The following is a 14,533-nucleotide window of genomic DNA, read 5'->3' on the forward strand; positions in this document are numbered from 1 at the left end:
GGGAATGCAAAGTCATTGCCTCTAAAGCTAAAAGACTGACCCCTATTATTCTTCACCTTGTTCGTCTGTCCCTGAAATTATTAAAAAAAAAAAGGTATGTAGCTGGCAGAGATTTACAAGAGATTCTTCACTACGTCCTCATATCCACTCAGCTGTCCAGCAAGACTTGTGTTGAGTCTTTGTGGCTTTCAGGCTTCTTGTCTCTGCTGTAGCTATTCTATTTGTGACAATTGCAAGCAGGAGCTTCTCTTTTGTGAGATGTGATGTTAAAATAAATATGATTCTTCACTGGGGTACAGCAGAAAGCAATTCTTCATTTGTGGTGCAAACTTACAAGTACAGCAGCGGCAAGGTTCTCGACTGAGAACATCTGCATTTACCTGAACATATTTTGGACTAGTTTCATCACTTTCACGGGAAAACGAAACAAATAAGCGTGACAGGATCTGTTTCTCCACAAACTGCTGAAGTACTGACCTGAAAGTTTAAAACAGAGAATTAATAAATATGCTCCTCCTGGTCTTTAAACTGCACTAGAAACTCCAGAATTTTTTATTTGCACATACCTATAAATAAAATCTCGTGAAGAATAGCGACAACCAAAAAATAGCCAGATTGTGCCGAGTTTCTTATTTTGAAACTTTAACTGTTCAGTTTCTCTTTGTTGGAGAAACCCTGAAAAAATAAATAAGCAAAATTGATTTTTTTAGTTGTACGAAAGATCAAAAAACTTTAAAGATGTATTAAACATATTTAACTTACCAATAAATGGAGCAATTCCAGTTCCAGGACCAATAAGTATCAGTGGTTTCTCATGACAATGAGGCATGCGAAAATTGCTCGCCTTCCTAAAATACACTGGAATCTAATAAAGAATATAGCTGTTACTTTCACAACATTAAAGAGTAGTTACGATTTTGAATAATTTTAACAATCTCTCTCTCTCTCTCTCTCTCTCTCTCTCTCTCTCTCACACACACACACACACACACACTACTGCAAGGAGGACATATTGAAGACAAGAAATATTGATATACTACATACTTTGCAAAACTCAACTGTAGTGACAACTTGGGAAATTTGATAAATGCATAATTTAGTGGTATACTATAACAGCAGTGATAAACCAATTATGATTAATCAGACAAATTTTGAACTAACTGATCTTTTTTCCGTGTCTAAACCACATGACCAAGATAAAACCCCCATTCTCTGATGTCGTGCAGGTTTCTTCATAATTGTGACTATATTGTAAGCTTATCATATCTCATTTCTAAAGGACATCGCACAAAATATATTGTAATATCAATTATTATTTATTACACTACCTACCTCAGCACTGGTCTCCCATCTAGAGGATTTACAAACATTATTCTACTTTTACGAGAAGAATGATATATTGAAGACAAGAAATATAGATTATTACATATTTTACAAAACTCGACTGTAGAGAGAATGCTTTAAAGAACTGTGAGGTGTGTGTCATTTATTTTTATCATAAAACATTTTGGTGAGGAATACAGCAAACACAAGCATGCACCAGGAAATCAATAAATATATGGTAGACAATTTTAAATCACACAGAATTATTACCCCATATTGAAACTAAACATTATTGTTATCCAGGCCACTATTCATCACAAAGGATTTTATGACTAGAGCTATGTGAAATTAGCAAACAAAATTTGAAAGTTTAGAATTTTAATATTTCAATTTAGCATTTCTGTTTTTCATGTGTGTGTATACACTACTGGCCATTAAAATTTCTACACCAAGAAGAAAATTCAGATGATAAACGGGTATTCATGGGACAAATATATTATACTACAACTGACATGTGATTACATTTTCACGCAATTTGGGTGCATGGATCCTGAGAAATCAGTACCCAGAACAACCACCTCTGGCCGTAATAACGGCCTTGATATGCCTGGGCATTGAGTCAAACAGAGCTTGAATGGCATGTACAGGTACAGCTGCCCATACATCTTCAACACGATACCATAGTTCATCAAGAGTAGTGACTGGCATATTGTGACGAGCCAGTTGCTCAGCCACCATTGACCAGATGTTTACAGTTGGTGAGAGATCTGGAGAATGTGCTGGCCAGGGCAGCAGTCGAACATTTTCTGTATCCAAAAAGGTCCGTACAGGACCTGCAACATGCGGTTGTGCAGAATCTGGTTGAAACGTAGGGTTTCGCAGGAATCGAATGAAGGGTAGAGCCACGGGTCGTAACCCATCTGAAATGTAACGACCACTGTTCAATGCGAACAAAAGGTGACCAAGATGTGTAACCAATGGCACCCCATACCATCACGCCAGGTGATACATCACTATGGCAATGACGAATACACACTTCCAATGTGCGTTCACCGCGAAGTCGCCAATTATGGATGCGACCATCATGATGCTGTAAACAGAACCTGGATTTATCCGAAAAAATGACGTTTTGCCATTCTTGCACCCACGTTCGCCGTTGAGTACACCATCACAGGTGCTCCTGTCTGTGATGCAGCGTCAAGGGTAACCGCAGCCATGGTTTCCGAGCTGATAGTCCATGCTGCTGCAAACGTCATCGAACTGTTTGTGCAGATGGTTGTTGTCTTGCAAACATCCCCATCTGTTGACTCAGGGATCGAGACGTGGCTGCACGATCCGTTACAGCCATGTGGATAAGATGCCTGTCTTCTTGACTGCTAGTGATACAAGGCCATTGGGATCCAGCACGGCCTTCCGTATTACCCTCCTGAACCCACCGATTCCATATTCTGCTAAGAGTCATTGGATCTCGACCAACGCAAGCAGCAATGTCGCGATACGATAAACCGCAATCGCAACAATCTACAATCCAACCTTTATCAAAGTCGGAAACGTGGTGGTACGCATTTCTCCCCCTTACACGAGATATCACAACAACGTTTCACTGGGCAACGCCCGTCAACTAGTGTTTGTGTATGGAAACTTTCTCATGTCAGCATGTTGTAGGTGTCGCCACCGGCGCCAACCTTGTGTGAATGCTCTGAAAAGCTAATCATTTGCATATCACAGCTTCTTCTTCCTGTCAGTTAAATTTAGTGTCTGTAGTCATCATCGTGGTGTAGCAATTTTAATGGCCAGTAGTGTACATCCCAAATGTGTACATACAAAGTAACTTTTTCTTTTTCACTATTCACAGGGTTATTATTATTATTATTATTATTATTATTATTATCTTTCTTTAACACAACACCATAACGCTAGTTCTCATTCATGTAGGCCTATATACAAATGTTTATCTATTCAATGCAATCACTGAAGCTGTTTCAATAGTGTCTGGCTTCACTGATCTCTTTCTGTCACTTAGAACTAAATAGTATATTGAGAAGTACCTCTCCACTTCCACACTATTGACAGGTGCTCAAATTGCAGATAAATCAGGTCTTCCAAATTCATTGTATTTAAGCTTTTCACAGAGTAGAAGCTGCACTTTATCAGACTTCTCATCATGTCTCAAACAGTTAACAAGGTGTCAATGGAATGATGAATATGCTCCAAAAAAACTGTCAGATGGAATGCTTTCAAATTATGGAATCTTTTTGCTATATTAATAACAGCAGACTCTTTCAAATATACAAAATTGTTAAGACTTTTGTGGCCACTTATTGACAGACTGGCTGTTGGTTTCCATCACGCGTTCTTTGATCGATGTTTGTTTGATGCTCAAAGAAATATTGGCTGAAGAACCTGAGACAGAAGACAACAGCCAGTTTGTCTTTTGAATATAGCTTTGCACCAGAAACTGCAGGGCTGTAGAGCCTGTCAATGTTTCTGTAAAATGTATTGGCCAGGTCTGGAGTTGTTGTTTACATAGCTTCTGTAAACTTTTCATAGCAACATATTTTGGATAATTTTTGCATTTGGAGTGAGCACAACGTTTAATGATGCGTGTCGAAAAACATCCTTCAGAATTTCTTTCAATAAATAAATGTTGTGTGGCTAGAGCCTCCCGTCGGGTAGACCGTTTACCTGGTGCAAGTCTTTCGAGTTGACGCCACTTAGGCTACCTGCGTGTTGATGGGGATGAAATGATGATGATAAGGACAACACAACACCCAGTCCCTGAGTGGAGAAAATCTCCAACCCAGCAAGGAGTCAAACCCGGGCCATTAGGCATGACATTCCGTCATGCTGACCACTCAGCATTGTAACTGTTGCAATACAGAGACAGAGGAGTTGAGTTGACTGTTGTTATTATATGCATAATGATAAGTTATATGTATACCGATGCAATAATAGGCAATGCTCTTCATGCAACAACAAAGGGAGAGATTTGGGGAAACTAATGCTTGAAGGAGATCAGAATTCTGACAGGAGAAAGTGGCAAACTATCTCGTGGCCACTGTACAGGTTTTTATTTAGGTATGACTGCCACAAAACTGCATGAGAGTAAAAATGGACATACAGGAACTATCTGCATTGGGACACCAAGTATACAATTGCTGAACAGAATACGTTCAGCGACACAAGTGTTTGTTACACAGCTCTGGCTACTTGGATTCCCCCAGCCAATGGTACTAGGCCCCTGATAGTCTCCTATGCTTTTTCGTTTCATTTCTGTTGCTCTTAATCCAAACTTTTCATCATGTCTGGACTGAGACTGGCACAGTATTTACGAATTTTTTTACGTCTGACCTCACATTCTCTGTAATGTGCCCCCAGCCGCCCCATTTTCAGTTCTGAGTGATAGGACTAGGCACATGTATGTTGGCAGCAGTGACATTTCAAAAGTAATACTGGCCTTGTGTATGTCAAAAGTAGTACTGGCCTGCAGTTCTCTCTCATAATTTCACAGCTTTCTCGAGAGGGTTTTTTTACACTGTAATCGAGATACACACATATACACAAAGAGATGGGAATAAATGTTATTATATCTCTCTTACTCTTCTGTCTGTGTACTATATTTTGGATGTTACCTGAACAACAGGTGCAACAGCACCCAAGGTTGGACCGACACTCTTCATACTATGGAGACCAACTGTGAATAATGATCTATCCATCTCGAAACACGCACTAATTACTTACCTGAAAAGGGAACACGAGACTCATCAGAAATTAGCAATATAATTCACTGGTGTGAAACTTAATTTTTTTCCTAAATATGCTTACGTAACAAGGCTATTAATTATGACACCGCGCTCAAATTATCAGTTCACCTGTCACGAACGCTTCCACTGAGTAACACTATATCTACATCAGAGTATAGTGTAGTATTTTTCCAGTAACATGACTTCGTGTCCAGAATGTCCTTATGTTTTAGTCTGTTGAAGATTTTTTTCCATAATTTAGGGAGTCTTCGGCATGTAGTTTTAACGGACAAATGAGAATCATAAAATTATCTTTATTTCTTGTACTATACAAATGATGGATATTATTTTCCACCAACAATTCCAGTTTGTTGTATGAAAATATTATCATCATCTCACAGATGTCAAACACTGGGTGGAAGTGGATGGAATTCTGGTGGTATTTTCCAAAGCAGTAGATGAGAGTCACGTCTTGGGAAGCTAAGACATATTCATCATTTAGCTACTAAGAATTTAAGGTCCACTAAACAGAATGCCAATTGGAGGAAGTAGATAATAGTTTGTGAGGTAAAAAACAGATTTTATGTTTTGACTCTAGTTTACCTATGACAATGTGAACTGATATAACACAATCACAGATTTTATTCAAAATTATTTACCCGAACATCCTGTTCCACACTGTCTTCGAGTTCCACAGCCGAGAGCCTTTTACTCAGGTCGCAAAATATTTCTAGTCGACTTCTCAGCCAGTCGGTGCACAGGCCGCGAGGAATGACGCCGAACACCACACGCGGGGGAGCCTCCGAGCAGGCGAGCGAGTACGGCCTCGGAGTAAGGCGCGGCAGGAGCTGGAGGAGACGGGTGACCGGGGGCCGACACGACGGAAACGCACGAAGTAGTGTCACCAGGGTGGCCCCCGTCCCCACAATGCAGGCGTCGTAGTCGCGCGTGCCCTGCCGGCTGCACAGCTGCTCCAGCCGGAGGCGTTCCTCCGGCAGGGAGGCGTGCCCCGCCAACACTCTGAGCAGGACCTGTCGGGTCGAATAAAACGAACGGTGAGACCAGATCGATGTGATAAGTGTGCAACTGTGTAATTTAAGTGTAATAGGAACCTATTTTCTGTGATTTTAATGTATAAAGAGAAGTAGTAAGAATGAGGCAGTCTGTCACATTTTTAATCCTGTAGTCAATTATAACTAAAACTGTTGTTTATTTTAGTACCGCATTTACTCGAATCTAAGCTGCACTCGAATCTAAGCTGCACCTGAAAAATGACACTCGAAATCAAGGAAAAAAAATTTTCCCGAATCTAAGCCGCACCTGAAATTTGAGACTCGAAATTCAAGGGGAGAGAAAAATTTTAGGCCGAACCTCCAAATCGAAACAAAGTTGGTCCTTTGTAATATGAGACACAATTTAGGTCGAATGAATGACGATACAGCTGCAGTAGTTTGGTTCGAGTCGTAAGCTTAACAGTTAAGCTTTACCAGGTACCCATTGCTATGCGTCAGGCACTCCGTCCGTATTTCTACAGGTACCCTTCCTTTTTCACGTGCTTCGTCTGGTTTGAATTGATTGCTTATTTTTCTTTGATCCGATAAGTGCCGTTCTCTTTGTTATAGGTGTTTACGTCACTCTAAGCTGACAATGCATTACTGTACTGTGTCACGCATTGTTTGTCGCATTCTGATAATGAGTGTTTACAGCCTGTCGCCGCTCACGGCATGGCTTGCTTTTGTGCACGCTACCGCCGCTTACAATTAAAAAAAAAAAAAGAGAGGAATCGTCTCATTAGCGAAACAATGGCAAGAGACTGCTATTTGTTGTCACTTACACTGCAGCTTTCTTTGATAATGATCAACAAGAACCAAATAATAAACTGCGTATGATAGATGATGTTCTGAATGAGAGTTTAGCAAAAATTTTTCTCCGTTTGAAATCTTTGCAGACACCTCTTCAGTACATTACATTCTGCACAGAAATAAGAGTCATCTTAGATTTCAAAATCTAGTCAATTGCCGTGCTTCATTTCTGACTGTATCACTAATAGGCATAAGAATAATACGAATATAAACATGACATGATATGTATATTCTTCCGCGTTTGCTGCTGTCTCACTCTAGTTTCGTAGTTTATTAGGCAGACAGGATTTAAATGATATAGCAGCAAACACAAAAGAATACATGGCAAAATGTTTATATTTTTATTATACTTATAGTGAAGAGAATACTGCATGTGATTCACAATTCATAAAAGTTCATATTAGCAACCATCTCTTCTCATCGGTAGGAAAAAATTCAGAACGTAGAGTTGGCCATATTGACAAACATCCCAAACAGCCTTGCCAGTCGGATTTTTGTAGTACATTGAAATGCTGCTACATTCGAAGATTAACAATACGGAATTTGAATTTACTTCATTGGATAATGTATGAAAATGCAGTGGTCTAAAACTGAGGCGGAGAAAAAAGCTCATCTTCCACCTTTTTTTTTAAATTTATTTACTGACGCAGAGGTTTTGGCACCAGTATTTATCTTTGTGCCTGCAAAGCATGCCTGTGTAGCGCTACATATATTCGACAGCAGAAGTTAGTTGTGGCGGCACTTGCCAGCATTTTTCAGAACTTCCGCTTACTTTGCACTCAATTCTAACCCGCAGGGCGGTTTTTTGGATTACAAAAACCGGAAAAAAAGTGCGGCTTAGATTCGAGTAAATACGGTAGTTATACACAATGGAAGGTAAGAATGTAAGTAAATTTTATTAAGATGTACATCTTTAACGCATCTGCAACCTCCAGAACAGAAGTGATGTTGGAGTTAGCGTGTGTGTGTGTGTGTGTGTGTGTGTGTGTGTGTGTGTGTGTGTGTGCGTGCGCGTTCATATGTGCATGTGTCTCTTTTACTGACAAAGGCTATGGCTGAAAGCTATATGTGAGTGTCTTTAGTTGTGCCCGTCCGCAACTTGACGTACCTTCTTTATAGTACACAGCAATCTGTCTTTTCCTACATTGTTGGTATGCCTACCTGGGGATTCCATTGTTTAATAAAATAAATATGATTAAAATGAAGTGTCAACAATAGACAAGTTCATTGATTTTATATGCAGTAAGTTGAGGGTGGCTCACACGAGTGGGACACTGTGACGTGGGGACAGAGAGGTGTGCTTTATCACAAAGACCTTGCCACTTTGAGCTGAGGTGAGGGTGCAGATGAGACACAGGGGAAGGAGAGAAAAGGGGGGGGGGGGGGTCGGTCGGGCAGACAGAGTGCTAGGTGAGGAAGCAGCAGGTCTGGGCAGCTGCAAGCCACAATTGGGCCGAACTGAATCGGCTAACTCTGCCCACGACCTGCTGCCTAAAAAGAGCCACATCATATTATTATGTAATATACATTTAAAAAAATATGGTCTTCAAAAATAATTTAATAATTCAAATTCAAAAGAAGGAGGTGCTCACAGAGGTGACTTTCAGTTTAGGAAATCATTCTTGCATGATACTTACATGAATTACTTACATAAGAAAGGAAAAAAAAAAAAAAACAGTTTAGCTGATAACAGAATAGAAGCTTTTGAAATGGTGCTACAGGTGAAGAGAATGCTGAAGATCAGATGAATAGACTAACTAACTAATGAGGTGGTATAGAATCAAGAAAAGATATGCCACAACTTGACTAAAAAAAGGGATTGGTCAACGGGACACATCCCGAGTGACCTCAGCTGCCGTTTGGCTGCTCGGACAAGGGCACTACTCGGGTGGCAGCAGCTGGGAACATTTGGAATGGGTGGACCAGCTCATCACCGAGATACAAATTTGATATTACAAGTGGGTCTGAGTCCACTTTAAGATGGGATAGGGATGGCACATTTGTGATGCATTTTTTTCTTCTCAGCCTGTGCCAAATTTGGTAATCACTTCCTAAAATAATGGCTACCATTTTCACATCTTCACAGGTAAAATGGCTTTCTGCCTGCACCGTTTGATTAAAGGCTTTGGGTTGCTCACTAACAGAAATTTTACACAATTAAAGTTTCCTTTTAAAAAAGACAAAAAGATCTGTGAATAAATTCCCTCTTCCTCAGTCAGTATCTGGATGCATACAGAAAGAGGTGTCCGACCCTTTTCCATCTCTCTGGAGAATAATTGCCCAAATGCTGTGCTGTGGACCACTAGTGCTAAAACTGGTAGATTCTAGCTGTATACAATGCCAGGCAGGGTGCTACCTCAAACTGGGAAAATGGCTCACTGCATACAGGCATCAAAGTACACTGTTGCCTATGCGTACTATTTACTATCACACTGTCAATTTAAATGCCATTGGTGAGCACAATGGGAATATGGTAAGAAGAGTTGATAATGGCTAGATGCTCACAGTACCAGACGAAAGGGGAAATTAACAGTGCAATCACAGAATGCCCCATTTTCCCCATCCAAAGCGAGCAGTGAATAAATACCTGAATCGTCAACTTCATAAATTAGTCCGCAGGATACAGCAAGGGGCAGGAATCACTTAATATTTGGGAACTGGCAGCAGCCTTCAATTATTTTTCCACATGACAGGTTGATAAAAAATTTAATATTTCCAAAGTCCACAACAAATGCGGTCGCACTTTGGTTACACTTGAAAGAAATGAGGTGCAGCTGAATAGCTTCTCAAATATATGGCGTAATTACAGTAATAACAGGTTTACACTTTTGGGAATTCTAAATGCACTGAGGCCACACACGTTCTGTGTCACAATGACAACACTACCAATGGAACTCCACATTACTTTCTGTATGTCATCCCAATTGAAAAGAACCTTCAATAGAGACCTGCTAATCATTCTAACTCAACAATCTGAGCCCAGATGTAGACCATGTTGGCATAATAAGCAACACAAAAGTACTCTGTTGACTGACGACACTGATGACTGTCTCTACTTAAAATTTTACAGCGTTTGGCTTCATCTCTAGATGAGGTATAAATTTTTATGGGCCCTAGGTACCACATTCCGTGCCAGTTCTATTCTTAGGCGTGCCACGGAACTCTACATTTGTCTCAGTTGTACTGGTTTTCTCACATTGAGCCATTCATGAAGACACTACAGCATCTGATGTTGGGTGCACAGGTTTGGACTTAAATCAGAAGTCGGCTTGGTTGATGCCAGAGAGGGTCGCTGTTGGTGTTTTGGCTTGTGGTTGCCCAGATTTTTCCATCCAGTGCAGACTTCCTGAGAGACTGTTGCATGTGTTGAGTAGGAATTGGAGCTTTTAAGAGAATAGACAGTCAATATGTCAGTAGTACAGTGTCATTTTCAAAGACTGCTCTTTCAATGACAATAGATAACAGCAACAAATTTTAATAAATGTACACGGATTCCATGTAAATGAGACACAGCAAGGCTGTTTCGACAAACTGTAAAACTGTCTGGTCCCAAACAGTTTACCCTGCCAATTACATGTGAACTGTTAATACAATAGGTTATGGTGTTTCCTGAACAACAATTGTTGCAAAGATTTAAAAACTGTTCTACACGATATTTACTCTCCTAACTATGAGACTATACAGTGATCCACGCATATACAGCCACTCACCCTTTTTCTTTATTAGTCTTACAATAGAACGCTATTCACTCATATTTGTTCAGCTTTATATGTTCAGTTTCAGTAGTTGTCAAGTAATGTGCAAATAAGGGGAACACATGTGTTATTATTCCACTGCCCTTCCATTTCCCTGTATTTATGCTGTATAGATATTACTCCTTTTTTACTCACAAAACTACTTCTATTTGGATGGAAAACAATACATTAATGTTCTTTTAGATACACTGATTTCTCCTAGGTGCAGTATCTCACTTTGCTAGCAACTGTTTCATATGTTGTGGCCTGCTTACTTCCTGCATCCAGTGAGCTAAAGCCGCAGCCAATGGCCAACAGACTGCTGCCAGCACACTCGCACTGACGAAGTATATTGTGCTGGCAATGCCAAACCACACACCATGTTGCTGCCATTCCTGCAACTGGCAGGACTCAAACCCTGTACCACGCATACAGTCTGAGCTCACCCAACTGAGCAGTCCACTGTACAACTGCAGCTTTCTTTAGTCTTACTGTTTCCTCTTTAAAGTCCATTTTACCCTATGAACCTTTAGTGAAATATTAGAAATCTCCGGAATAGCGACTGCTGACAAATGTCAAAGCAGTTTCTTACCTGAAGCAATCGGATGCAATTCATGTTGCATCTCGAGTAACAGACTGAGAGGTGACATGACAGACAAGCACACATGCAGACACTTCCCTCTCCTGCAAAATATCTGAGCTCTACATGAACACATTCCACAGAATGATGTATTTGAGCCTCGTACTGTTCGAAGACTGATGCAAACTTTAAAACAGTGTAACTGCAGTATTCACAATGTGCCTAATGCAATTCAACAATGTATATTTGAGATCGCTATTCAAAATGTCACTTGGAAACACACATACAGTTACACAATTGTCTTTTTTAGGACAAAATTTTCTCTAATACCTTCCTCTCAAGAGACTTCCTTTGTCAATTAATTAAGGAGCCCTTGAGGGATGTCTGTTTTTCCCTCCTCTTATATATTTATTAGTCGGGCCGCAACTATCCCTCACATCACTGACTGATTGCATTTCCATAGCATCACAAGAAAAAATACTAGACACGGGGACCGATATCAGCTCGGCAAGACATCTCAATGTTTTCTTCACAGTTTTGATGGCACAATAGCTGCTTTACTCATATAATGATTGTTTTCTATCAATGTGGGCAAAGTTAAGATCAAAGTGCAACTGGCATGTGAGGAATGTGTCTCTGGTGTCAAGACTTGAGACACTGAAGTTTTGACCTCATGAATAATGAAAGGTTGGAATGTAACACACTGTTTCTTATCTCTATTAACCGTTTTGACTGGACCGTGTTGCTCTATTTTGAGGCAGTAGACTCCGTCCTTGAAGATGCCAAGTCCACGCCAGCTGGAAATGTCAAACACTAGTCACTACAAAATAAATTCACTTGCTGCTTCTTTATTGTGCATGTATTTTATCTCAGTTATTACATTCCATATTAGATTTTATGAAACCAGAGCTTTAATAATGCTTACAACAAAAATAGGCCTTTCTTATGTAGCTCTGTCCATCTTCTATGAGGTTCCGTTGACAAATGACTCATGACCACTGTCTTGCACAGCATTCTCTCGGAACAACTTTCCCGATGAGCTGCTGTCACCACGCGCAGGATCCAGGTGCCCGTCACCCATGCCTTGCAGATACGTTGCATCCACTGTTGCTCTCATAACATGCACAAAGGAGACAAAATTTCCTGCACAATATGGAGCTCAAAACAATTACTTTCTGACTAAAATAGCAAAAGTGCTTGTTCAATTCCTATCCACTGCCAACCTCTTCATCTCAGAGAAGCACTTGCAACCTACGTCCACAATTATTTGTTGGATGTATTGCAATCTCTGTCTTCCTCCACAAGTTTAACCCTCTACAGCTCTCTTTAGTACCATGGAAGTTAAAGACATCCTACCACCCAATCCCTTCCTCTTTTCATTTTCCATACCTTCTTTTCCTCACTGATTTTGCGGAGAACCTCCTCATTGCATACCTTATCAGTGCACCTAATCTTCAACGTTCTTCTGCAGCACCACATCTCATATGCTTTGATTCTCTTCTGTTCCTGTTTTCCCACAGTCCATGTTTCACTGTCATATAATGCTGTGCTCCAAATGTACATTCTTAGAAATTTCTTCAGCAAATCAAGGACTATGTTTGATACTAGTACACTTCTCTTGGCCAGGAATTCCCTTTATGCCATGGCTAGTTTGCTTGTTATGTCCTCCTTGTTCCATACATCATGGGTTACTTTGGTAGCAGAATTCCTTAAATTCATCTGCTTCGTGACCACCAATCCTAATGTTATGTTTCTTACTGTTCTCATTTCTGCTAATTCTCATTACTTTTTGTCTTTCTTCTGTTTACTTTCAGTCCATATTCTGTACCCATGGACTGTTCATTCTATTCAACAGATTCTGTAATTTATTCTTCTTCACTTTCACTGAGGACAGCAATATCATCAGCCAATCTTAACAACGATATCCTTTCACTTTGGCTTTTAATCCCAGTCTTGAACCTTTCATTTATTTCTGTCACTGCTTCTTCAATGTATGGTTTGAACAGTAGGGTGTGAAAGACTTCATCCCCACCTTACATCCTTTTTAATCTCAGCACTTTGTTCTTGGTCTTCCACTTTTGTTGTTCTGTCTTGGCTCTTGTACATATTGTATATTACCCATCTTTCTCTATATCTTATCCCTATTTTTCTCAGAATTTCAAACATCTTGCAGAATTTGACATCTCAAACACTTTTTCCAGGTCATTATCAATCACAATGTCAGAATTGCCTCTCTTGTGCCTTTACCTTTACTAGAGCCAAACTGATGGTCATCTAACACATCCTCAATTTTCTTTTCCATTGTTCTGTATATTAGTTTATTATTATTATTGTCAGCAGCTTGAATGCATCAGCTATTAAGCTGACTGTGAGAATTCTCGCACTTGTCAGCTGTTGCACGAACTGTGTGGATGATGTTTTCCAAAAAGTCTGATAGTATATCAATATATTCACACATTCTACACACCAATGTGAATAGCCATTTTGTTGCCGCTTACCCAATGATTTTAGAAATTCTGATGGAATGTTATCCCTCCCTTCTGCCTCCTAAGCTCTTTAAAATTCTGATTCTAATACCACATCCCCCATCTCTTCCATATCTACTCCTGCTTCTTCTTCTATCACGTCATCAGACAAGTCCTCCCCCTCATATGGCCTTCAACATACTCTTTCCGCCTATCTGCTCTCTCCTCTGCACTTAGCAGTGGAGTTCCCCTTGCACTCTTAATGTCACCGCCCTTGTGTTTAACTTCACTGAAGGCTGTTTTGACTTTTCTACATGCTGAGTCAGTCCTAACAGTCTTTTATTTTTTGATTTCTTCACATTTTTCATGCAACCATTTTGCTTTAGCTTCCCTGCAATTCTGATTTATTCATTCCTAAATGACTTTTATTTCTTCTGTATTCCTGAATTTCTCTGAACATTTTTGTACTTCCTTCTCTTATTGATGAACTGAAGTATTTCTTCTGTTACCCATGGTTGGTTTGCAGTTACCTTATTTATACTTATGTTGTTCTTTCCAACTTCTGCGTTTGACATATTTAGAGAAGTCAATTCCTCTTCAACTGAACTGCCTGCTGAGCTATTCCCTATCACAGTGTCTATAGCTTTAGAGAATTTCAAACATAGCTCTTCACTCCTTAGTACTTCCTTATCCCACTTCTTTGCACCTTGATTCTTCCTAATTAGTCTCAAACTTCATCAATATTAAATTGTAATCTGAGTCCATATCTGCTCCTGTGCACACCTTACAACTCGGTATCTGATTTTGGAATCTCTGCCTGACCAGG

At 39.9% G+C, this 14,533-nt stretch overlaps 1 protein-coding gene across 1 annotated transcript in view; it reads right to left on the minus strand.

Moving 5' to 3' along the window:
- LOC124620221 (methionine synthase reductase-like) overlaps positions 1 to 14,533 on the minus strand; it is a 93,508-nt gene that overhangs the window by 48,534 nt on the left and 30,441 nt on the right. The window contains exons 4-7 of the mRNA XM_047146892.1: positions 5,726 to 6,097; positions 763 to 865; positions 567 to 675; positions 381 to 477 (exon numbers count right to left, since the gene is read on the minus strand). Of these exons, the coding sequence (XP_047002848.1) occupies positions 381 to 477; positions 567 to 675; positions 763 to 865; positions 5,726 to 6,097 (681 nt within the window). The remainder of the gene's footprint in view (positions 1 to 380; positions 478 to 566; positions 676 to 762; positions 866 to 5,725; positions 6,098 to 14,533) is intronic.

Source organism: Schistocerca americana, chromosome 1 (assembly GCF_021461395.2).
Source record: "Schistocerca americana isolate TAMUIC-IGC-003095 chromosome 1, iqSchAmer2.1, whole genome shotgun sequence".
In the NCBI taxonomy this organism is placed as follows: domain Eukaryota; kingdom Metazoa; phylum Arthropoda; class Insecta; order Orthoptera; family Acrididae; genus Schistocerca; species Schistocerca americana.